This window comes from Triticum urartu, chromosome 7A (genome assembly GCF_056163025.1).
Source record: "Triticum urartu cultivar PI428250 chromosome 7A, HENAU_Tu73, whole genome shotgun sequence".
Taxonomy (NCBI): Eukaryota; Viridiplantae; Streptophyta; class Magnoliopsida; order Poales; family Poaceae; genus Triticum; species Triticum urartu.
The window spans coordinates 754247891-754272590 of NC_141879.1; the positions used below are offsets into that span (position 1 = coordinate 754247891).

The following is a 24700-nucleotide window of genomic DNA, read 5'->3' on the forward strand; positions in this document are numbered from 1 at the left end:
ATTTTGTTTAATTATAAATGTTTCCATTATATGTTTGGGCGTGCATTGTCTTTGGAAAAGAAGTTTGGGCATGCATGCAGCGACCAAGAGGGATTGCCATCTACCACATACACTATTTTAAAATGTGTGCTAATAAACTTTTACTTACACTTTTAAATGTGTGCTAGTAATTTAATTCTAATATGTTTGGTCGAATGTTTGTGGCGGTGTCCAAGGGAGTGACATACTCTACACCGTCAGTTTGAGGCATGGTAGCTTGCATCTCACAATAAATTTGTCATGTTGTAGTATTTTCCCCTATTTATCCGGTTTGATGGAATATGGGTTGAGACAAAGTTGTGAGTTTACATAGCAAAGATTTCAGCAAGTGTATCTTGCAAAAGTGGATAGTCAAGGAATGAAAATTAAATCCATGCGATAATCTTACATGCTAACTCCGTGTATGTAAGATTGTAAGTGATCAGATATCATTGGTCTGGCAAAATATTTAAATGTCCAATTGCCTTGATTGAAATGCCACTCCTAGCAAGCAGCCACTCACAGTCAAACTCGTACCAACAAGATAATCACATAATCAGCAGGATCATATATATTCTTCTTCAACAATAGTGAAAAACAAATAAATAATTTGTACGCTCTCTTTTAACACGAAACAACAGATTTTAACCGGTCTAAATACCAATACACCATGATGCATACAAAATGAGAAAAATTACGCCAGTCATAGAAGAGATGAATCAGAAGCACAAGCTGACAGTAAGGTCATAAATTATCTAAAAGCATATCCACATAAATTATCTAGTGACGGTAGCCTGTGCCACAACGGGGATCTGCTTGAGGTGTGCAAACCCCTTGGTTTTCGGGCACCCCTATTTCTCGCACTAAGCGAGCCAGGAGTGACCCTTTGCAGAAGGGAACACCAGCTGGGCCGGCCCACGCACACAGAAAACAGCAGCCTGTTTTCTGTTTCATTTTTTTCCATGCCTTTTGTTTTCACTTTTTTCCTTTTTATTTTTATTATACTTTAAAATTATATATATATATATTAAAAAAACACTTTTCAAAGAAAATTTGAAAAAAATGTTGAACAAGTATTTTAAAAATGTTGAACAAGTATTTGAAAAAAAGTTGAAATAGTATGTGCAAAAATGTTGATCATGTATATAAAAAAGCTGGAAAAGTATTTGAAAAAATGTTGAACAAGTATTTCAAAAAATGTTAATCATGTATATAAAAATATTGATTATGTATTTGAAAAATATTGAACGACATATTTAAAAAAATGTTGAAATAAGTATTAAATTGTTGATCAAGCAAAAAATGTTGAATAAGTGTTCGGACAATGTTGAACGTGTATACTACCTCTGCATAGGTGAATAAGTCACTCGCGTAGTTCTAGGTCATCGATTTGAAGAATTAAATATGTGTTATATGTCATGAAAGTATATCACTAGATTTCTACACGGATGTAGTTTCTAAATATATATATATATATATATATATATATATATATATATATATATATTGTCACATATAATGCATATTTAGATAGTTAAATCATCGACCTAGAACTACGCGAATGACTTATTCACCGAGACAGAGGTAGTACAAAAATCATTGCGCTAATCAACTCATACTTTTGTGGGTAAATTTCTGCGTCGGTGGCTACATGTACTATATTAGTACTATAGTATCATCACATGGTGGCGCTTCTTTTTCTAGGTGGTAAGAGGGTGCACGGGGTTGATATGTTTTTCTAGCCGTTGGTGTTGATTGATTTGAAAAATCATTGGCCTGATCAAAATCATAAATCAAACTCAAAATTGAATATCTTAATCGAATAAAAGAGCTTCAAAATTAGGGAATATGGTGAATTAGAATAATTAAATGGGAGAGCTCCTTAAGAAGTTATTGACCCGGTCAAAATCAAAAGACCAAGTTCTAAACTGAAGATCTCAATTAATTGTGAGGATTTAAAAATTAGGAAGCATAGTGTATAGTATAAAAGAATTGAATGAGAGCTTCGAGAAATTGTTGACTTGGTCAAAATCAGGTGACCCAATTTCAATTGGACACCTTAATCAATTGTGAGGACTTCAAAATTAGAAAGCATAATTTATAGTAAAAAAGAATTGAATGAGAGCTTTGAGAAATTATTGACTTGATCAAAATCAGGTTCCCAATTCTAATTGGACACCTCAAATGATTGTGCTTAGTGATATAATAGATGTTGCATACAGTTAAACATCTTCAAAGATTTGCAATAACTTTTGACATACCTAAGTTTTTCAAGTAACGTATGCTATTATTCTGTGAGGACAGTTTACAAATACCGATTGGGATGAAATTATGTACATTTAACTTAGTTTCTGCTTGAAACACCACATATATAATTGGCTACCGCTTCATCTCTAAAATTGAAATACACCCGACGATAATAATTCCACGCAATTGGATTTGTATCCCGTGTATTACAAATGCATTCATATCCATGATAAAAACTGCAAGTGGCCACCGATTAGTACAACTGCCACTGATTTGAGATTCGCTCCCTTTTTACATTAGCTACTCCAGGAAGTAGGTGTCTGAAAGCTTGATGCTGCCCGAATTTATCTATTTTCACTGCATTTCTACAATTGCATATAATATCTTTGCACTGAATTAGTGATTCCTTGAGCCAATCAGAATGCCACCGGCCTCTGCTGTTGCACCCTACCTGTTTGATGGAAAGCCCAGGGAGAAAGCTCCATCATTTGTTCCCTTCTATGTTTCTAACTGGATCATGTATTGCAAGCTCCATCAGTTGAGCGGTGAGATAATCAAATTATTAAGAAAACTCAAATATGTATAGATAAATATAGCGTGTCAGTCTTGTGACAAAAATGGCGGCAGGGTATAGTGAAAGTAAATCAACCCTGCTTGTACATACAAACTCAATTGCTCAATGATATCTAATAGAACTGAAGGTACAGTACTGCATACATATGTAGTGCATTTCAGAAATGATGCATACGTACATCAGGCAGTCACATGATGGAGCAGGAGTCGCCGGTGCTCGGGGCGGAGCCGTACTGGTAGTAGTGTTGCTGCCGCGGCCGCAGCGGCGTGGACCGGTGGTACGGGTAGGCCGTGAATGACAAACTATAATTCAGAAGTTAAGTGAATTATTTGAAACATAAGATGAAAGTTAAGTGAACTATTTGGCAACCTAACAGTCTATTCAACAGAAGGGCCGACCATGCCCCCGTACACTACATGAAGGAGATTGTGCACTGTTTCCTTCTTGAAGGTGTTGCATTTGGAGATATTTTATGTTTTCGGGTGTTGTCTTTGGTGGTGGTTTGCGTGCTGCTGTTGAGAGGAGTTGATCACTGTGGTTCTTTCTTTTCTCTTTTCGGGTTGTGTGCATCTTGGATGTCTTCGAGACATTTTGTTGGCGCAGAGGCTGGGTCCGGGTTAATTGATATCTTCGCGATATTAATATATTCATTTAAAAAATGTATGCCAAACAATCGACCAGACAAGTCGAGGACTAGCTAGGAGGTTCCGGCTCAGACCTCCCATTCAAGTCTCCAAGTCCTTGTCTCGTGCAAGGTGTTGTAGTTATGAGATTTGTTGTGAAGACGTAAAGGATAATAAGCACGTATATGCTAACATTCATAGATATGTGTGATATGTGATCTAGGTTTTTTTTAATAACTTATATGTATAGTTACTAGGTGGTACTTTAGCTAGTGCAGCATGCATTTTAGCTTTAGGGTTTCTTCCTTTTTTTCCTTTCTTTTTTGCACTTTATGATTAAGCTGGCTAGAGAGTGCAGCATGCATTTTAGCTAGTGCAGCATGCATGATGCATCTTTTGGTCGAGCCCCTGAAACAGATATACCCCTATCTATCTATATATCGATCCATCCATGTATATGTATGTATGTTACCTAAATCATGTTGATGAGAAGAAAAGGATTCAGAAAAGTCAGATTATTGTTTCTGTTTTGCTCTGGTGAACAAATAAGTGCGGCACGTGGAAGTGAGCCCCTCTGCTCTGCAAATTGCAGGGTTGCTTGCTTTATTTTATGTATTTTTGTTTTGGTTTTTGGCATGTGCACTGCATATATATGATCTGACATGAGCTGCTGCAGCTGACAACCACGAACAGCAAGAAGAAGCAAGCAAGCAACCCTTTCCTTCCGTCCTCTATATCACAAGCTTCTTGCTGGGCTGGTGGTGGCATCGCATCGCACAGGAGAGGAAGGAAGGAAGAAGGCGACCTCCCTTCTTGGTATCGTAGCTGTAAGTGCGTTTGTTCTTGGTTCCCCTTGTTCAATTTCTCACCTGCTCTGCTCTGCTCCCTTGCTTTCGATGATGGTTGGAAGGTGGTTTCTTCTCTTGAGAGAGAGAGAGAGAGAGAGAGAGAGAGAGAGAGATCCCTTGCTTTGCTTGTACGGATGCATGGATGGATCCTTCCTCCTCGCTCAACATTGCCTGCCTACCTGCTGTTTTTTACCTATTCCTTCTCCTATCTAATCTAATCCAATCCAATCCAATCTATATTACGTACTATATTGGTTGCAGCACCTACCTGCACCTTCTACCAACATTGTCTTACCACTGCCACTGCAGCTGCCATTGCCAGCCTAGTACGTACTAGTAATCTTAACTCATCACAACCACCACCCTGCAGTCTTCTTCTTAATCATTATTATTATTCTGGTGAGTGAGTGAATTAGCACTGCCACTGCAGCTGCCATTGCCAGCCTATATATTAGTGCTAGTAATCACACCTCATCACAACCACCACCCTGACAGCTAATTACACTCTTGTCAGGCTTGTTGATTTTATCCACATCGGCCAACACTAAAAATCATAACCACCACTATACACCTCTGTCTTTCATCTCTTGCTTCCTTGCAAACTTCTAACATGTATTATGCTCTTCTTTCAGTTGCATTCAGGCAAATTAACTCTTTGTTGAACCTTGTATTTATTTGTGTCTCTCCTTTTTTCCTTCTTCATCTACATGATTAACAGCAACTAGTCGAAAAGTTACCTCTTGCCTGCTCTTTAATTTCCTGTATGCAAACTGCTCATGTGTTATGTATTTATGTTAATTTCCTATATGCAAACTGCTATCCACTATATGACAAGCCCCCCTGTGGCCACCAACCACCTTCAGCCATCAACAGCAGACCCCTCACCGCCTCGACTATAAATTGTATCGACATCGATCTCAATCCATTCACAGCACAAAACACACTGTCACAATGGCCACCACTAGCAAGCAGGCTCTAGCTCTCGCTTCTCTCTTGATCCTTCTCACGGGCACCCACATCATTGTTGCCGCAAGAGCCCCGGTCGCTGTAACCGGCATTGGTGCTGGAGGAGGTGGCTACGGTGGTGGTGGAGGTAGAGGAGAAGGTGGTGGAAGCGTCGGCTACAGTTATGGCTACGGTTCACACTATGGAGGCCGTTATGGCTATGGCGGAGGCATTGGTGGTGGTGGCAGTTGGGGAGGTAGCGGCGACATGGGCTCAGGATACGGCTCAGGTTACGACAGTAGTTATGGCTCCGGTTACAATTCTGGTGGTCAAGGTGGTGGGGGAGATAGTGGAGGAGGTGGCGGCGGTGGATCCGACTATGGCAATGGCGGTGGATATGGGTCTAGGTATGGAGAAGGCCACGGGTCAGGCGGTGGCATGAACGGTGGCAGTGAAGCAGGCGGCGGTAGAGGGGGAGGTGGTCGTGGCATGAACGGTGGCGATGGAGGAGGCGGCCGTAGAGGGGGAGGTAGTGGTGGCATGAATGATGGCGATGGAGGAGGCGGCAGTAGAGGGGGAGGTGGTGGTGGCATGAACGATGGCGATGGAGGAGGCGGCAGTGGTGGTTTTGGGCATGGAAGTGGCAAAGGCTATGGCTATGGCAATGGGAGTGGCTGTGGTGGCGAGCATGGCCAATGAGCATCACCTATAGCAATTTTTACCATTGTTTATTAACATAAATTAAGCTGGTAATAGAGCGTTGCGTAGATCAGCCATCCTGATATGCATATTAATGATTGTTTCCACGGTACTGTATTCATAAGAAAGAATAAACCTTATTTAGTTTGAACTGTGACTTCTATTTATTTATTTTCTACCATGCTACTGCCACTACGTACACCAAAGAGCCTTTCCGCATACAAGATGCATGCAAGATGACGAGCATACCATCCATGTGTAAGTAGGTTACACGCCATCTCCAATCCTCATCCAATTTCACCCATTTTGCTTCAAAAAGGTTGAAATTCACTTTGCTCTTCCATTCACAAAAATGTATCTACCATCGCAGGCAGCTGAAATCCTCTAATCTCTGCATCAAAAATTTGCTTTTGATGTCCAAGCGATGATACTTTCCTGTGATCAATTTTACAAACATGCAGCAAAGAAACTGAATCATCGATGAACAAAGATTTCAAAAGCATGTGTGCAGTGCCTTTCTGAAGCAAATAAACATTTCATCATTGTTGGAGAAAGAGGCAACAAATAAAAAATTACAGAATACTATAAATCTTTATGCAAAAGAAGGAAATAAACATGGTAGGGTAAAGAGAGGTAGCCACATATCATACTATACATTACGGGCTAACCATAATAATGAGAAATAGGTTAGAAAATCCCACAAAAATCAGAACACGAATTGAGAAGAAAACCTTGAGACCAAACTGAATCTCATATGTGCACGTAGCTTGCTGACGTGGTGCTCTATAAAAACGTTGCTAGCTGACATGAATTAAGAAAAACAACTTGTGTGAGCTATCTCAAAATAGAAATAAAATCATCGGCAGCGGACGTACACTGGCTGGCTAGGCTGGCTCTGCTCATGCTCTTGGCCGGCAGCAAACGCATGTAGATATAGATATCGCAGGGACTTGGTCTTTCCGATAAGTGGAAAACGACTCCGACTTCACCACGGAGGACCAACCAAGAGCTGTCACCGCGGTCGATGCACGAGATCTCCGTCGACCTATGTCAAACAACCGGCCAGCCGCGTCGAGGACTACGTAGGCAGCTCTGGCTCCAGCCTCCCCTGGTCGCAAGCTGTAAGTGTCCATGTCTTCCTCTTGTGAAAGGTGGTGTAACCATGAGATAAAGGTTTGTTTTTAAGACCTAAAGAATAAAACTATGTAATAGTATTTGCTAACAACATAGAGATGTACATTTGTGATATGTGAGCTAGGTAGCATGCAGGAAAGGAAGGAAATTTAAAGGATCAATGGAAAGAGAGATAGGCGTGCATTTGTGATTTGTGGTACTTTAGCTAGTGCAGCATGCATTTTAGCTTTAGCCTTTCTTCTTCTTCTTTTTTCCTTCTCTTCTCCATCCATGCATGATGTATCTTTCGGCCGAGCGCCTGAAAGAGATAAACCTCTATCGATAGATCCTTGTATATGTTACCTATAGCCTTGTTCGTAATTAAGAAGAAGAGGGTTCACAAAAGCCAAATAAGCCAGATTACATATATGCGGTATGAATGTTTATCAAATCACTCATCGCCACAACAATGCCACTAACATTTCCTATACACACAAACGACTTATTAACTATACTACAAATAGCCATAGAGACCACCCACGTGATGACCGGTCTCATACAGTGTACCATCCTTGGGGTGCTTCACTTCTTCAAGACAGGCATAGCAATGCTGAGGGTCGACGGGAATTTCATTGCCATAATATACACCTGCACTCTCGATGCCTCTAACCCCACCTGTATATAGATAAAACCAACACTAATTAGTACTCAAACCACGACACTTATTTTGGAAGAGACGGCTCGGTTGGATATAGTACATAAAAAAATGGAAAAGACATATATATATAAACTCGGTCTGGAACTAACCAACTCTTTCGCTTCCTTGCAGAGAAACTATGCATGTAGGTATATACACATCAGAATCAGAATCGTAGTATAGCTCCGCAAACAAGAACTCTTCCTCTGAGTTCTCCAAGTTGCTTTTTGCCGTGAAGTTTACATGACCATAAAAGCCTCTTGCGGAAAAGATTGCGGCCCTGGTGATGGCTTGGACGAGCTCATACTTGACCTAGCGTATTTTATTTTCAGGTTAAAAACGTACAAAAAAGGGAATTAAATAAACAGGCAGGGAAAATGTGTTTTTGTGGTGTAAAAAAAATGCATACCTGGTTCTGGTCTTGGCTGTTGTAGTGGTCGAGCGCGGCGGTTATGAACTCATTTGTCTGGCGCTCGAGGTCCGCCGCGGTGAAAGCGCAGTCGTCGGAGTAGCTGGGACTTTGATCTAGGTAGTCGTCGGGGCGTTCGGGGGTCTTGAAACCGTCGCCATCGGGAGTCATGCTGCTCGCAAACCTAGGTAAATTATATTATGGGTTAATTAAAATGATTAATTAATGCAGTCGAGTCGATGGAAAAGATTGCACCAGGTATTTACTCGATCATGCTCGCAGTATTGGGATCTGGATCCAGGTATTCGGAGAGGTGGTGGGTGTTGAGGAGGTTGTAGCCATCGATGGCGTCGGCAGGAAGATGATCCGCTGTGGCTGTGCTCCCAAACCTAGGTTAATAGTAGTATATATAATTGGGCCATTAATAAAGAGAATGCGTTAAGGAACTTACTGATCTGGAGAGGATGGAGGAGGCCATTAAGGAACTTACTCTGGATAGCACTCATACGACGGCGAGGTAGGAAGACGAGGACCGTTGACGTTTTGGGGTTCCGGAGGATGAGGAGGTGTCCTCTTGTACAGCACACCGCCGGCAGCCATGGATGTCGATCTGCTATCAAGGTCAATCAATTCAAAAGGGAATCCAACCAAGGGCCCTAATCTAATCCAACCAAGGGCAAAAATTGTTTACATTTAGAATGTCAAAAATATATCATCAGATTCATCATAAGATGTAGTTTCATATTTTATATATTTCGTATTTTAGATAGTAATAGTTTTTTTTATAAACTTGGTCAAAGCCTGTGAAGTTTGACTTAAGAAAAAAAACTATACGCACTACGTTACGGAACCAGTAGGGGAGGGGGGTTAATTGTATTACCACCTCGTCCCCCACCCCTAGAAAGACTAACCTCGTTGCCATTTTGCTTAAAAAAAAGTACATATACGACTTTCTCTTTCAGAATAACTTTTTCTTTTGCGAAAAATTCTTTCAAAGTAACTATACGACTGGATTTTCATATGTTCAAACGGTGTGGACGTAATAGTCTACTTTTTTCTCAAAAAGCACTAAAATCTTACATATCATTCACCGTGATATACACACATGTGTGATGTCCGTAATACTTCTCTCATATGTAGTACTCCCTTCGTCTCAAAATTCTTGTCTTAAATTTGTCTAGATACTGATACATTCCTATATAGACAAATCTAAGATAAGAATTTTGGGATGGAGGGAATAGTATATAAGTACAGTGTCGTAGTTAGGGCATCCCTAACCCCAAAACCCTACACGGACAGCCTCATTTGTCTGTGCCGCGATATGTATGCCGGGAGCGGCGCTCGGCATCATTCGCCAAGCTACATGAGTTGCCGTCACACAGCCTCACCGCTCCGGATCTCATCATCGCTTCGGCGATTTGTGATGCCGGCTAGCCCGTCATGGAGGTGGGGCACCATGGATGGGATGCGGCAGCCGTCGTCGGTGTGGCTGCTACACCGAGATCCAACGCCATGCTGCCTGCTGGGCTCCGTCGGCGGCTGGGCAATCTCATCCCGGTAGCGGCCTCACTGTGGATTGTGGTGGCCACTGAAAGGTCTTCGTGAAGGTTTATCATTCCAAATCCGGTGGTTGCTTTGACGGTGAGATGCAAAGTATGGATGACGACTTGATACAGAGGGGTGGCGGTGCAGCGGCGGCGGTCACACATCGCATATAGCTTCTGGGATCGTGGAAAAGTGATGGCGACAACACATGACTGATTTGATGGTGGTGCTTCTTGAGCACCCGGTCTCGAGCTCCGGGGCAAAAGCCTAGGTGACCCGAGTTGGTTATGCCTGACAATGACGATGGTTTTACGTGTGGCCTTGTTGAAGGCATTGCTCGGATATGTTCGGACTGATTTTTCAAGATGAAAACATAGATACTGACCTTGAGTGGTTGGATCCGATGACAGGCGATTGAGCATCGCTCCCTTTCTGAAGGTGTTGCTGTTGAAGAACCTCGTTCTTTGTGTGATGTCATAAGATGATTGGTGCGGATATGATCACTGATGTAGTTTGTAGATTGTGGATATGATCGCTCTATTTATTTCTCGTTTATATATAGCTTTGATCTTATTTGACTTTGCTATTTTTATGGCGTGTTCTTGTGTGCGTGCGTTGGTGTTGGCTGTGTGTATCCTAAATATGCAGAGGTCGGGTGTGCTTATTGTGTTTGTATCCTTTTGATGCTTTATTTTGAGTTAATAAAATTTATCTTTTGTCAAAAAAATCACAACGTCTGAACACATGGCCTAGATAACGGCCACCAGGTCGCTCGGCCTCAAAGAGACCTACTCAGCTGGCAGCAAAGTATATAAAGTGTACTGTTAAGCCGTAGTTGCATGTAACTCAAAAGGCAGGAAAGCGAACGAGGAGAAATGTACCTAGATGAAGGCTATCTAGTGAGGCCGAACGTTAGCTAGTCGATCTGGAAAGAAGAAGAAAGTCGAACGATTCGTGTCATCATACGATCGACATATAGTATCTATACTTTGGTTAGCTAGCTAGTACGATCCAAGTCCAACTTATATGCACAGTGAGCATTGTTAGGATTCTTACTATGCTAAATTTTGTTGAAGCACTTGAAAGCGATGATGATGTTATCAGTGATTAGTCTCCCTGGAATGAAGTCACTTTGCGTTTCTGAGATTAGCTCGTCAAGCAAAGGCCGAAGCCGGTTCACTAAACACTTAGAAATGACCTTATAGATCATGTTGCATAAGCTGATGGGTCTGAAGCTTTTCAGATTTTGTGGATTCCTTCCTTTTGGGATGAGTACAATAACCGTGTCATTGACCCCCTCGGGCATCCAACCATCCTCAAAGAATCTCCGTACAGCGGCAATGATATCTTTCTTAACTATACCCTAGTTTTTTTGGAAAAACCAGACTGAAAATGTTGGAAATATGAGCAATTTACCAAATGATTTTATTAATAGAAATACTAGATAGAGCACGATTAGTATAGCAGTGATAAAGCAAGTCCTGCGATTTGACAAATAGAAGGTAAACAGCAACTTCACATATGAACTGTAACTAAACACATCTAGAGCAGACAGTATAGCAAGTTGCATATATGAAGTACAACCTAACACATGTAGGGCAGAAACTAGAGCAAAGAACTGTGGCAAGACGTCTAACAGAAAGAGCATAAATACGTATGGGACAGCAGCAGCAGAAGCACTGGACTTGGGGTCGACGTCCTCTCCAGCCATGTCGTCGACGTCGGGGAAGTAGTCGTCGGAGTCCGTGATGAAGAAGTCAGTAGTCGCGCGGAGCGCTCCCCAAAAACCTTATCACCCTTCTCCCGTACAGGACTGTGCGGTTTCGGAGGCCTACTGTCCCGACTCGCGGTGCACGCCGCAAGCCGGGATGAGGAAGACAGCGGTAGCTCAGAGAATGAAACCGGTGGCAGCGACGGGAGGCAAAACGAAGAGACGAAGGCGGGCGCCGTCTAGTGCTGGTGCGTCCACTAGGATAAGGTGAAGGCGTGCAGCAGCCAACGCGGACCCAGAGGAGAACATGATCATCGTTTAGCCGGCAGCAGTTGACGCGGATCCAGAGGAGAACATGATCGTCATCCAGCTAACGCGGCTCGGGTCGACGCGAACCCAGAGGAGAACATGATCGTCATCCAGCCGACGCGGCTCGGGTCGACGCGGACCCAGAGGAGAACATGATCGTCATCCAGCCGACGCGGCTCGGGTCGACGCGGACCCAGAGAAGAACATGATCGTCATCCAGACGTCAGCAGCCGACGCGGCTCCGGTCGTCCAAAGGCGAATCCATTACCGTTAAACGAAGCAAACCGTGGCAACACCCCAGACAAGCCATCAAACTCCGGATCTGGAACCCTTGCATGACAAAGACACTGGAGGAGGAAACCATACCTAACATCCACGTTCCACCATCTTGCAGATGCCGCCGACGCAGATCACAATCCGCATCCGCTCTCGGACTATCTCCCAAGCTCCACCACGAGGATGTTGCCGCCGCCGCCGCCGCACCGTCCTTGCTTGAACAGCATGGATTCCAGACCCATTCCCAATGATAGGACTAGTCGCCTCGTCGGAGTAGGATTTGAAGAAACTTTATTTAGCGCTGTCGCCGAAGCCAAAACGATGAACAGCCTAAAAAGGTAAGCTGCTTTGGCCTAAAACTATCCATATGTGTGGGTCCAGCAATCTCCCCCACCATCGATGGATGGTGCTGAAAGGCTGGCCTCTCCTGGCCGCGCTAGGTTTGCAGTCGCGTGGAGTCGAGAGGAAAAAAACACTTGGATCAAGTTTGTTGGGAAAAACATCTGAAAATGGATTTGATATTTTAATGGATAAACAATGCATAAACAACAATAATAAAAAAAGAGAAGAAAAAAGGGAAGCCACGAAGCAGTCAACAGGAGTCAACCCCCATTTCCTTTCCGTCCCCCTCTACGCGCCGCGCCGCCATGGATCCCGCCGACGACGACGGCCGCTCACCTTCACCCGTCCCGGACCCAGACGACGGCGACGGCGGCAGCGGGTGGGGGAGCGACAAGCCGCCGCCCACGCGCGCGGAGGAGGGGCGCGTCGTCGGGAAGGCCGCCATGGAACCCTCGCCGTCGCCGCCGGACTCCACCGTCTCCGACCAAGGTAGCCTTCGCCCCCTCCGCTCCCAAGCCCCAACCGCAGGCGGCATCGGTGCCGATCCACTTCAGTTCGATTCGATTTGATTCACGCATTTCGATTTGGCAGTCGCCCTCTCCTCTCCGCCGGTCCCGGTCCCAGAAGACGACGACCTGACGCGCGCCGTGTCCCTGCTGTCGCTCGCGGAGGAGGGGCTCACCCTCACCGCCGGGAAGGCCGGGTCCGCCCCCCGCGCCGTGGATCCGTCGCCGCCGTCCTCCGCCGTCTCCTCCCACGGTCACAAAGGTACCCAGCCGCATTCCCCCCTCCTGAGCAGCTCATCACACCTGCTGCTTTGCGCGTGGTTCGACAGACTCCATTTGCCAATCCGATTGCTCTCCTTCTGACGATCAACACACGTGCGGCTGGGAACCAGATGATGATGATCTCGCCGGCGTGAACAAGCGGACGCACGCGAGGTTCCTCGTCACCCACGCCCAGGCCGGGCTCATCATCGGGATGGGTGGCTCCACTGTCGCCGCTGTCGAGGCCCGCTCTGGCGCCCGGGTCAAGCTCTCCCGCCACGACCAGCTCCTCCCCGGCACCGACCGGAGGGTCGTGCTCGTCCATGGCCTCCTCAGCCAGGTCATGGACGCCATGGAGCTACTGCTCCAAAGGCTCTTACTCTACCAGGTTCAGGTATTACATCGATCTGCCTATATATCTATCTCTGTCCACTCTTCAGTTCAGGGCAACAACAAGCTACACTTGCTGCATCCCCCGACCCCGAGCAGGTGAGGTGATTTCATCCTCTCAAGTTGATCATTGCTTCTCGCAGGGTGACCAGGCGGTCGACTCTGAGCCCACGCTAGTGCTCGTCGTGCCTCAGCCCTGCTGCGGCGTGCTCATCGGCAAAGGAGGATCTGTTATCAAGTATATATGTTTTCCCTCCTATTCTCTGTCTTTTAGTTTCACGTACGTCGACTTCGCGCATCGCCTATCACGCTATGCTTGCTGTATCTCTGATTAATGAACCGTGCGTGTGTGTTTTGCCTTGTGTACCCATGCCATGCGCGCTTGATTGGATTTACCGCCTTGTTTTGCCTTGTGTGCTGCTCTTCTGGTCAGGCCATGGCTTCTTTTCTACACTAGTGTTTTCGCCATCCTTTGCTGGTCTGAGTTTCTTTATTGCTGACTTACTAGGTCATTCACTGAAGCTTCGGAAACTGCAATTCAGATCTCACCACACAACATCTCCTATGGCTTCAACGACAGGCTGGTCACCATCACAGGGCCCTTGGATAATCTATTGCGAGCAGTGTTTCTGATAATATTTGAGCTGTTAGAGGACATTCGTTATTTATTTCCATGTGCAGCTGCTACGGTAACTCCTCCACCCCGCACCGCCCGTCTTCAGTATCCCTGCCCTGAATTAATAAAAACGAATTATTCTATGTGAAGTCGTCGTATACAAGCTAGCTGTATTAATTCGTATTCTAGGCACAGACAGTGGCCCCATGCATGACGTGATTACCCTGTTACAGCTCCTATCACATTTAATTACCTGCTCCACCGATGACTTCAATTGGACCAGATTTCAATTGCAATAGCTGTACTAGATCATCCTGTGATCCAAGTTTTAGTTCTAATCTGTACAATATATACAACAAAGGGACCAGATTATTAATGCTTTGCTTATTAGATCTAATAGGTATATCATATTGTAGTTTATTTGTCTACCCTAACCCTCATTGTAATTCTAGCCTGGAGAATGCATGCAAATTATTTGTCCAGTTTCTAGCTTAAATCTTTATAATCTGGATATTATATTTCCCAGCCTACTAGATATAATTAAGATTATAATTTTAATCTATCTCCCCCCGCGCAATTCAAGGTGGACCAACAAGGGCGATGAATGAAAATTAAATTCCTGTTCTGAACACTTATGTGCATTTGTCTGTCCTGAAATTTAGTTATGTCGCATCCCCTTGACATCAATTTCCCATCGTTTGATTCCACACCTCACCATGGTCAAACTAGAGCTCTCTCAGTCTTCATCAGCATCAACCATCAAAAAACAACATAAATGTCTCACAGGCTACACACCCTCCTAGCAGCCTACATAGTACGCCCCACGCAGTTCCAAGCCGACAGTTCACATCCTGTTCACTACGGAAGCATCTCCTTGGATAACTCTTCCCACCTCATCCAGTATATTTTTCAAAAATAATATTACTGCTAAAAGCAGTAAACTTCTCAAATCTTGTGCTTGGCCAGTTGGTACACATTTTTTCACTACACGGTTTGTCTGCCCTACACCACATCTCGTACTAATATTTTTCTGCATCAGTACAAGAAAACATTTCATCACTTAATCTCAATAGTTTTCCATTGGGTGCAGAAATGACTTTATATCGTACATAAAAAGTTTCTCATTCCATGATTCAACTCAACAAGCCAAGCTAAACTTGCTTGACTTGCAGATTTTGCTCATGTTGGCAATTTATAATAAGAGAACCAAACAGCACCTATATTTGATATGATCAAGAAACTAAACTAAATGGGCCCTCTTGCAAGCACTGCTGTCAGCTTCATCATCATTGTCAAGTTCAGTATCTGGAATAGAAGAGATTCCTGAACATTCATAATGCATTTCAACTTATCTTTGGCTCTCATCGATCAACTGTTCCTTGTTGGTTCATTCTCACCCCATCCTTCCACAAGCTTGACAATTTCTTTTTCAAGAACTTACTGCAATTTCATATAATGTATAAATTATATGTACTCCCTCTGTATTAGTTTACAGAGGGAGTACCAACTAGCAGTACGTATGATCTGTTCATCGAAATTTACTTGCATTCACTATGAAAGGTTTCTTTTCTGTACTCTCTGTAGGAGTTCCATATCAAGAAACTTGGTAAATTACAGAACATTGGCTCCCTAACTGGAATAATTGCTAGCAATGCTAAGCCTACTAATTTCGTCTGTAACAAAAAATTAAACTGACTAACATAAAGGTGTTTTTCATGCATCCTTTGGTAAATAAGTTTGAAATATCTCTTACTGTTCTTTGCATACTGGATGCAAAATTATTTATTTGTGAAGAACATTATTTACTGTTTATGTACAGTTAACCAAATGGTCTGGGCCTTTTGCCAAATCTCAACTTTTTTCTCTTGATTTTTTTCAGCCAAACATTCCAATGAGATCACCTGTTAACAAGGATGCCCAAGAATCTGTCACTATTGCTGTTGCTGATGAGCATATGGGTTCTGTTATTGGTCGTGGTGGAAGGATTGTCAATGAGATCAGCAAGGTATCCTTGTTCATCACAAACAGTCAAGTAACACTTTGTTTTCCCAGCCTACTAGATATAATTAGGATTATAACTTTAATCTATCTCTCCCCCTTGTAACTGAATGCGGACTGATGAAGGCGATGAATGAAAATTAAAATTCCTGTTCTGAACATTTATGCGCATTTTTTTCCTTTAAATGTAACACCCGCAATTTAGTTATGACGCATCCCCTTGAAATAAATTTCCCATGGTATGATTCCACACCTCACCATGGTTAAACTAGAGCTCTCTCAATCTTAACCAGCAAAGAACAACATAGATGTCTCACAGGCTACACAATACGCCCCCTGCTCTACTCCCCATGCCCGACAGTTTGTCTGCCCTACACAACATATCGTCGTACTAATATTTTCCTGCATTAGTACAAGAAAACATTTCATCTCTTAATCTCAAATAGTTTTCCGTTGGGTACAGAAATGACTTGATAATTATATAGAACATAAAAAGCTTCTCATTCCGTGATTCAACTCAACAACGCAAGCTAAACTTGCTTGACTTACAGAGTTTGCACACGTGGGCAATTTATTACAAGAGATCAAAAGGGTACCTATTTTGATATAATCAAGAAACTAAACTAAACGAGTCCTGTTGCAAGCACTGCTGTCAGCTTCGTCATCATTGCCAAGTTTAGTATCAGGAAACTAAACTTCACTAAATTGTGGGTTTGACTTTGAACTGTTAATCTGATTTACATGTGCAAATTTGTGTCATCATGCATGCTTTGGTAAATAAGTTTGACATATCTCTTGCTAATCTTGCATACTGGATGTAAAATTATTTGTGAAGAACATTATTTACTGTTTATGCCCGTTAACCAAATGGTCTGGGCCTTGTGCAAAGCTGCTGCAAAATCTCAACCTTTTTCTCTTGATTTTTTCAGCCAAAAACTCCAATGAGATCACCTGTCAACAAGGATGCCCAAGAATCTGTCACTATTGCTGTTGCTGATGAGCATATGGGTGCTGTTATTGGTCGTGGTGGAAGGAGTATTAATGAGATCAGCAAGGTATCCTTGTTCAGTCAAGTAACACTTTCTTTTTCTACTTGCGCTGCTCATTGCCCTCTCCTGTGGTTAACTGTCTAACATGAAGTATCTGTACAGCATGCCTGGAATTTTTTTTTTTTGACCAACTTCTCTAGAGGTGTTGCATCCTCCTAGATGAGTTGTGTTAAGGAAAGCTGGTTTTGTTTGGGTTACTGTCGTCATCTGGTCCTATATATATGCGGTGCTTAAGTAAAGCAAAGTCACTTGCAGCAAGAAGAGGGTAGTAGTAGTGTTCCTTACTCGTGAACAGTACTGTATATGGCACCATGCATGTGGGTTTTCTATGTAAGCTTGCACCAATATAATGGGAAGGTATATATTAAAGAAACTGAAGAACTGGACTAGCGTGTGTCGATCACGCGTACAAGGCAGGCAGAAGGTTCTCTAGTTTGTCAGTCATATGATGGTTTGTTTGGGTCATCATGAGATGTGAGGCCTGTTAAAAGTCGTTGGCATTCATTAGCCAAGCTCCTGTCCCCAACAGAGCATGTGCACTAGGAAGGAAGGAACATGCGTGCATGGTGCAGTAAGTATTATTCCTGAATGGTGGTTTAATTGGTGTTGAGGTCTTTTTTTTTTTTTGGCTTTCTCCTCTTCTTATCAAACTGATATACATATGTATGGGTATGGCATTCGATATTTTGCCTGACCATGATAAGTTGTTTGGATTTCAGGTTAGTGGAGCATGGATTGACATCTCAGGCAAGGGGGGGTTCATGCCCGTGACTCGCGACAGGTAGCGTTTTGCTGTGCTCAGTTTCTGTTCTTTGTGTGTGTTGAGTTTGCGGAACAAGGTCGCCTGTACCGTATGTATGTAACCTAATAACATTTGGTGTGTGATGCAGGGAGGTGATTATGAGGGGCACATCAGAGGCGATCCGCGCAGCCGAGGCGATGATCATGCACCGTGTCTCCGTGGCCAGCGGCAACTTGATGGGGCGGAGGGTGGAGGGAACAAGCGTCAAGGGTCTGCTTACCAGGCTGGACGAGGAGGAGGATGATGATGCAGTCGTGCAGATGCATCGGCTGAAGTTGAGTGATCGGACAGAGTAGATAGTCACGGACGGACAGCACAGGAAGGAATCGAACCATTTTTAGAGTTTTGCGTCTCTCTCTGGTAGAGATAGATAATCAAATCAATCGCTAGTAAAAAGGATTAGTCAGGTAAATGGCTGATGGGATCACTGATGATGATTCACCAATTTTCCTGTTAGCATTGGGATTTTGCATGTTTTGCCTGGTCAATGATACTAGAATCTTATCTCCCCTGCTGAATGTTGCCTTGCCCTCCTTGATGTTTTTTTTTTGTTGGTTCGATTGAATTTGCAACTTAGTTTAGATGATACCTATCTCCTCTCTTCATTTTTGTAAGTCGTTTTAGACAGCTGAAATTGAACTATATGTTTTAGGTGCTGTCTTAAATGTCTAAAACGTTTTACAAAAGTGAACTGTTTTAGGTGTTGTCTTATATAAATGTCTACGACGTCTTACAAAAGTTTTTTTTTAATGTGGGGGAGGGAGGGAGTATTTCTTTTCTTTTTTAAATAAATGTGGGGGAGGGAGGGAGTATTTCTTTTCTTTTTTAAATAAATGTGGGGGAGGGATTTAATTTCATCCTTTAGAATTCCTATGCACTGCCTTGCCACACCAGAATTTCATTGGTCCAACTAGCAACACGTTAGCTGTTGTTCAACACTGCAAATTTCATGGATTTTACTCATAACATGTTGCCCTCTTGTTTCTCTTATATTGTTCTGATTTTTCTGTGTTGCAAATCTTGTCAGCGCCCTTGGGTCCAAACTACTCCCTCCCTCCGTCCTACAGTATAATATAAGAGCGTTTTAGGACGGAGGGAGGGAGTAGTTTGTAAGACCGCTTGGTCCAGCGAGACCTCCACCGCAACAAGCAATGTGTTCCACCCTATAACAATACGAAACTGCTCTGCATACGATTCATTTTCCTCGTACGCCGGTACGACGTGTTGGACGGAGAATCCATCGTACGTTCATAACAATATTACACCCCCTTTGTAAGACTAGCATCGACGTGCGCCATCACCACCGCGAGCTTGTTCTGGAACTAGCTACCACCAGATCCCTCCCCCTTCCCCATGTCTCTATCATGGCTGAGCACCCAACGACATGTCGCCACACAACGTCATAAAGCCAAAGACCAGCACGTATGAAGGCCCAAACTAACTGTACCACGCCTAGTATGTGCAAGAACATCTCGAGCTCCCCTTCCATCCTCGCTCGAGGCGGCAGTGTCGCCGGAGGAGGGGAGGGGGAAAGACGGGCTGGGGACAAGGAAGGAGAGAGGGGAGGGGAATGAGAGCCCAATGCAAACATGCATTTATTTACAACCAGCAAACAACCAGATTTGTCTCAAAAAAAAAAAGCAAACAACCAGATGGCTGGTACGTCTCCCTCGCGGGAAGGCGTATTTTCTCTTCCCATTCACACACATCGCACAGCGCCGTTCCCCTTTCCCTCGCCGCGCGGCGGCGCCGGCGATGAGCTCCCCCGTCGCCGACTGCGGCCACCTCCCAGCCCCCGCTCCTGCACCGCATCACCCCCTCCCCCCCTCCGCACCAGGACCAGCCTCGAGCCCAGCCACTCACGGCGCCTCCCCGCCAAAACCTAAATCCCCAATCGCCACCGACGCGCCGCCGCCGCCACCACCGGAGCCAAATGCCTCGGCCGCCTTCTCCGGAAGCTCCCCCGCGCAGACCACCAGAACCGCCGCCTCCGCCTCCGCCCGCCCGGAGGACCGCCAAAGCCCACCCTCCGGAGATGCCTCCACCGGCGCGGCCATTGCGGCCCGGCCGGAGGAGTGCACGCCGCGGATGGACATGGAGTTCGACACGGAGCTGCAGGCGTACGACCTCTACCGCCTCTACGCCTTCAAGCTCGGCTTCAACGTCCGCCGCCGCTACACCAACCGCAGCAAGACCTCTGGCGAGGTCACCTCCTGCAAGTTCGCCTGCTCCCGCGAGGGCTTCAAGGACCACAAGCCCGCCGCCGCCATCGCCAGCACCGCCAAGCTCCCCCGTGCCGCCGCCAGGCTCTCCCGCGCCGCGGCCATCCCCGCGCCGGACGGCAGGACCGGCTGCAACGCGCACCTCACCCTCCGCCGCACCAAGCCCGGCGGCAACTTCCAAGTCTCCGCCTTCCAGCCGCGCCACAACCACCCGCTCTTCGCCGCTCCCCGCGGCCCGCCCAGCCCCTTCCACTCGCCGCCCAATGCCGCTCCGCCGCCGGATTTCATTGACGACGATGCTACAGCCGGGGCGGCATGCGCCGAGGGAGACGGCCCCCTGCGCACCAGGCGGCAGTGGGAGATCAAGTATGGGGAGGCCGCCGCCCTGCTCAACCACCTCCAGCGGCAGTCGCTGGCCGACCCGGGGTTCCATCACGCCGTGCAGCTCGACGTCGAGGACAAGGTGGCGAACGTCTTCTGGGTCGACGCCAAGATGGTCGCCGACTACGCCCACTTTGGCGACGCCGTCGCCTTCGACGTCGTGTCCAGGAACAGCATCAGCCTCCGCCACCTCGCCTCGTTCGTCGGCTGCAACAGTTTCGGCGAGCCTGTCGTCTTCGGGCTGGCGCTCATGTACGATGAGTCCTGCGAGTCGTTCCGGTGGCTGTTCCAGACGTTCCTGCACGCCATGTCTGGGCGAGCACCCAAGACCTTCATTTCGCATCAGGACACGGTAATAGCAGAGGCCCTGTCCTTGGCGATGCCTGGCACGACGACGACCCATGCCATATGCGCGTGGCACATAAAGCATGTTGCAAAGGGGAACATACGTCAGCTTTCTAAAGGCGATGCCAGTTTCATCGAGGAGTTCAAGGCGTGCGTCGACGGAGAGTATGGCGAGGAGGCAGGATTTCTCGCTGCATGGGATGCTATGATCAGCAAGTACGAGCTTCGTGACAACGCGTGGTTGCAGAGGCTGTTTGAGGAGAAACACAAGTGGGCTAGGCCCTACACGAAAGGGATCTTCTCGGCTGGAATGGAAGGCACACGGTTGAACGAGCGCCTGAGTTCCGAGGTGCGCAGTCATCTGAGAGCAGAGGTGGACATTGCTCTGTTTTTGAGGCATCTTCAGAAAGTGATCAGCGATAGGCGGCACAGAGAGTTGGAGATGGAATACGGTTCAAGGTTGATGATGCCCTACCTCAAAATCAGAGCTCCTGTTCTGACACAGGCTTCCGAGGTCTATACCAGCGTGATCTTTCAGCTTTTCCAGGAAGAATATGAGGAGTTCCAGTCAGCTTACATCGTGAGCCGTGATGAGAGCGGCCCGTGTCGTGAGTATGTCGTCTCGCTTGTGGAGAAGGAGGACTGTCGATACACGGTTTATGGGAACCCTATGGAGCAGACTGTCGCATGCTCGTGCGGGAAGTTTCAGATGGTTGGCTTCCTGTGCAGCCATGCTCTCAAGATTCTAGATGTTATGGACATAAAGTATATACCAGATAGGTACATCATGAAGCGCTGGACCAAATATGCAAGGTGTTTGACCTCCTCTTCACCGGAGGTTCCTGTTCCTGGGCAAGCCGTTCAAGAAGAGGAATCATTGGAGATTTCTTCTAATCGCTACCAGCACTTGTGCCCCAAGTATGTTCGGCTTGTTGCCCGGGCATCAGAATGTGAGGAGTCCAGCAGAGTACTAGACCAATTTTGGGGAGAACTTGGCGACAAGGTTGAGCAAATCCTGCAGAAACAAACCAGCGTTAGCAGCGCACCTGTGACACTACAGCCTGATGTTCAGAATCTTAAGATGGCCTTGTCTTCCATCACGGATGGCACTGAATCAGAAAATGTTCTGGACATATCAAGCAGGGCAGTGGCAAAAACAGTAAAGAAGAAAGGCCAGAAAAGTAAAAACCATCCAAGAAATTGCGTTGAAAAGGGTCTGACAAAGAAGCAGAAAGTGCACTCAGAAGAACCTGCACTTGTGCATTATGGTTTGGCAGATGGTTCAGCCCAGTCTGGAAATGCCATGTTTCAGGTAATCTTGCTATTTTCTTCATTGAGGTTGAGGTATCTGTACCCATTTTAACCATGCAAATTTGAAATGTATGCCTTATGTTATGTTAATTAAACTAATTGCCTAATTGGGATCCATCATGTATAACATTTATTGGCCAAATGCATCGTATTATATGAAGTTCTCTGCTGTCCTAGGATTCTCTAAAAAATACTACAAGATTCTCAGCAGAGCAACCGTTGAATAAATTTATACTCCCTCTGTTCCTAAATATAAGTCTGTTTAGACATTTCACTATTTTGGACTACATATGGAACAAAATGAGTGAATCTACACTCTAAACTATGTCTATATACATCCGTATGTAGCTTGTATTGAAATCCTAGAAAAACTTATATTTAGGAACGGAGGGGGTAGTTAAGTACTTGATGAAAATTAGGTGTACCAGGCTTAAGAATCTCAGTTTCTAGCCTTTTGCATTCATTTCATCTCATACTGTGAATGTTAGTGCCTCTTAGTGCAACCATTATTCTAACATTTGCAACAAGCAGGGCTTGGAGGCTCCTCCTAACATGTCCAAAATGGTTAGCCAAACTCCAACCTATGTACCTTACATGGTATGAATTTATATGATCTCTGAAGTGCCTCCCTAAAATAATTTATGTTCTTTTGGTCATGTTGTATCGAAAATTTAATTATTTATCTACTCCTCCTCTTTGATCCAGGGGACTGACTTTTCAAATCCCATGGGGACACTCAACTATGAAGAGATGCACCGTGGCGCAAGTCTGGGGTTCACTCTGGTATTAAGACCACTTTGGATTGAACACTTGACGTACATTTCTGGGCAGTGTAATGATTATTGAAATTTTATTCCTGCAGTTACCTTCTCAGGACCTAGGCTTTGTCGCCTGTCACACTTCTCAGGCGTCAGGTGACAGCCAGCACAACCAGGTAAGATGTTCGTACAATTCGTCTAACAAATATTATACCAGAGTGAAGGGTAAAGTATTATGTAGTATTATTTTTAGTTGAGTTGCCTCTTTCTCCAATAATGAGGTCTCAGGCCCAAAATCAGCTGAGTTCACCAATCTGCATTCTTCATTGGTAGGCCTTGTAGAAATCAGTGCTTACTTGAAGACTCTCTCAATGGCAATGCGAAGCTGTATAATGGAGCACAATCAATGGGATTGAAGGCTTATGATGTCTGCACATATATAGTCCATCAACCGTATAATATGGCAATGAGAAACTGCACAGGTGGACTTATACTTAATTGGTATTCAGCATTTCACTTGCCACTGTAGTCGCTCTCTTGTTACTAGCAACCTGGGTCACTTTGTATTTATTATTTAGTTCACAAGTTGGTACTAGGAGCTTCATCACATATTTATTGTCCATGTGCATTTAACCAGTGACATGGGTTTGTTGTGAAACCATCCTTTTTCTTTAGTTTTTGGGTATGAATTGTTGAAGACTGATATGATCTGTTTTGCCGTTTCTTTAACTCTTTTTTTTCTTCATCTTAGATACACCCATGAGATCACCTGATACCAACTTTGTCCAAAAGTCTTTCACTCTCGCAATTGCCGATGAGCATATAAGATATAGTGCTGCTGTTGGTAGCGCTGGGGGGTGGTACGACATAGATGGTTTATGCAAAATATACATGATTTTGGTAGAGTTAGTGCCATTTGTCTCATTCATGCCTGTCCATTACTAAACTAAGTTACAGTGAGAACCTGGGAAGAGTCTAGTGTTCCTTGTGAGCATTGGATGCCCGTAGCTTTCTCCATATTGTCAAGGCATGCCATCGGGTATCTTCTCTGATTGTCTAAAAAAAATAGCTTCATGTGCAGGTTAGTGGTGCGTGAATTATGATTTCAGCCAAGGTTGACTTTGACTTCATAGCTGGGGGATGTGGCAGGTACTCTACATATGCTTTTGAAATCTTTGTCTGCCAATGATTTAACTGTAAAATCTCTTTGCTGGATGTTTGTAAAATTGATCACAGGAAAGTGTGATCGCTTGGACATCAGAAGCAATTTGTGATGCAGAGGATCTTGTTGAGGATTTCAGCGGGCTGCGATGGTTGATAAAAATTTTCTGGATGGAAGAGGAGAAGGTGAATTCCAACCTTCTTGAAGAAAAATGGGTGAAGTTGGATGAGGATTGGAGATGGCGCGTAACCTACTTACACATGGATGGTATGCTCGTCACCTTGCATGTGGAAAAGCTCTCTGGTGTGTGTATGTATGTAGTGGTAGTAGTATGCAATGCATGATAGAAAAGTAGAAATCAGAATTCAAACCGAATAAGCTTTATTTCATCTTATCAATACAGTATGGTGGCAATAATCATTAACATGCATGCATGCATCTCAGGATGGCTGATCTACACAAGCCTAGTCACCAACCATGTTTATTCTTCTCTTCTCTGTTACCGGCTTTAATTTCTGTTTATAAACAGTGGTAACAACTGAC

General features: G+C 44.8%; 3 protein-coding genes across 4 annotated transcripts; 2 read left to right on the forward strand and 1 right to left on the reverse strand.

Annotated features, from left to right (window-relative positions):
- Positions 1–7581: 7581 nt before the first annotated feature.
- Positions 7582–8753, reverse strand: LOC147962903 (uncharacterized). The gene is made up of 3 exons (XM_087537952.1): positions 8174–8753; positions 7875–8076; positions 7582–7742 (listed from the first exon to the last, which is right to left on the reverse strand). The coding sequence occupies exons 1-3, from the start codon at positions 8342–8344 to the stop codon at positions 7582–7584; spliced, it is 534 nt and encodes a 177-aa protein (XP_087394078.1). The 5' UTR covers positions 8345–8753.
- A 3832-nt stretch (positions 8754–12585) lies between these two features.
- On the forward strand, positions 12586–18487 carry LOC125520443 (protein BTR1). Its single transcript, XM_048685371.2, has 9 exons — positions 12586–12845; positions 12948–13124; positions 13255–13517; positions 13657–13751; positions 14022–14202; positions 16009–16134; positions 17057–17182; positions 17896–17957; positions 18067–18487. Exons 1-9 carry the CDS (start codon positions 12662–12664, stop codon positions 18272–18274), a joined length of 1422 nt encoding a protein of 473 aa, XP_048541328.2. The 5' UTR covers positions 12586–12661; the 3' UTR covers positions 18275–18487.
- Positions 18488–19624: 1137 nt separating this feature from the next.
- LOC125523054 (protein FAR1-RELATED SEQUENCE 5) lies at positions 19625–24647 on the forward strand. 2 transcript variants are annotated; one of them, XM_048688095.2, is made up of 7 exons: positions 19625–22238; positions 22769–22834; positions 22943–23020; positions 23100–23171; positions 23329–23496; positions 24077–24144; positions 24232–24647. In XM_048688095.2, the coding sequence occupies exons 1-5, from the start codon at positions 19734–19736 to the stop codon at positions 23335–23337; spliced, it is 2730 nt and encodes a 909-aa protein (XP_048544052.2). In that variant the 5' UTR covers positions 19625–19733; the 3' UTR covers positions 23338–23496; positions 24077–24144; positions 24232–24647. The 2 variants fall into 2 exon arrangements, with proteins under 2 accessions (XP_048544052.2, XP_048544051.2); XM_048688094.2 differs by having other exon boundaries at positions 23329–23477.
- The last annotated feature ends 53 nt before the right edge of the window (positions 24648–24700 follow it).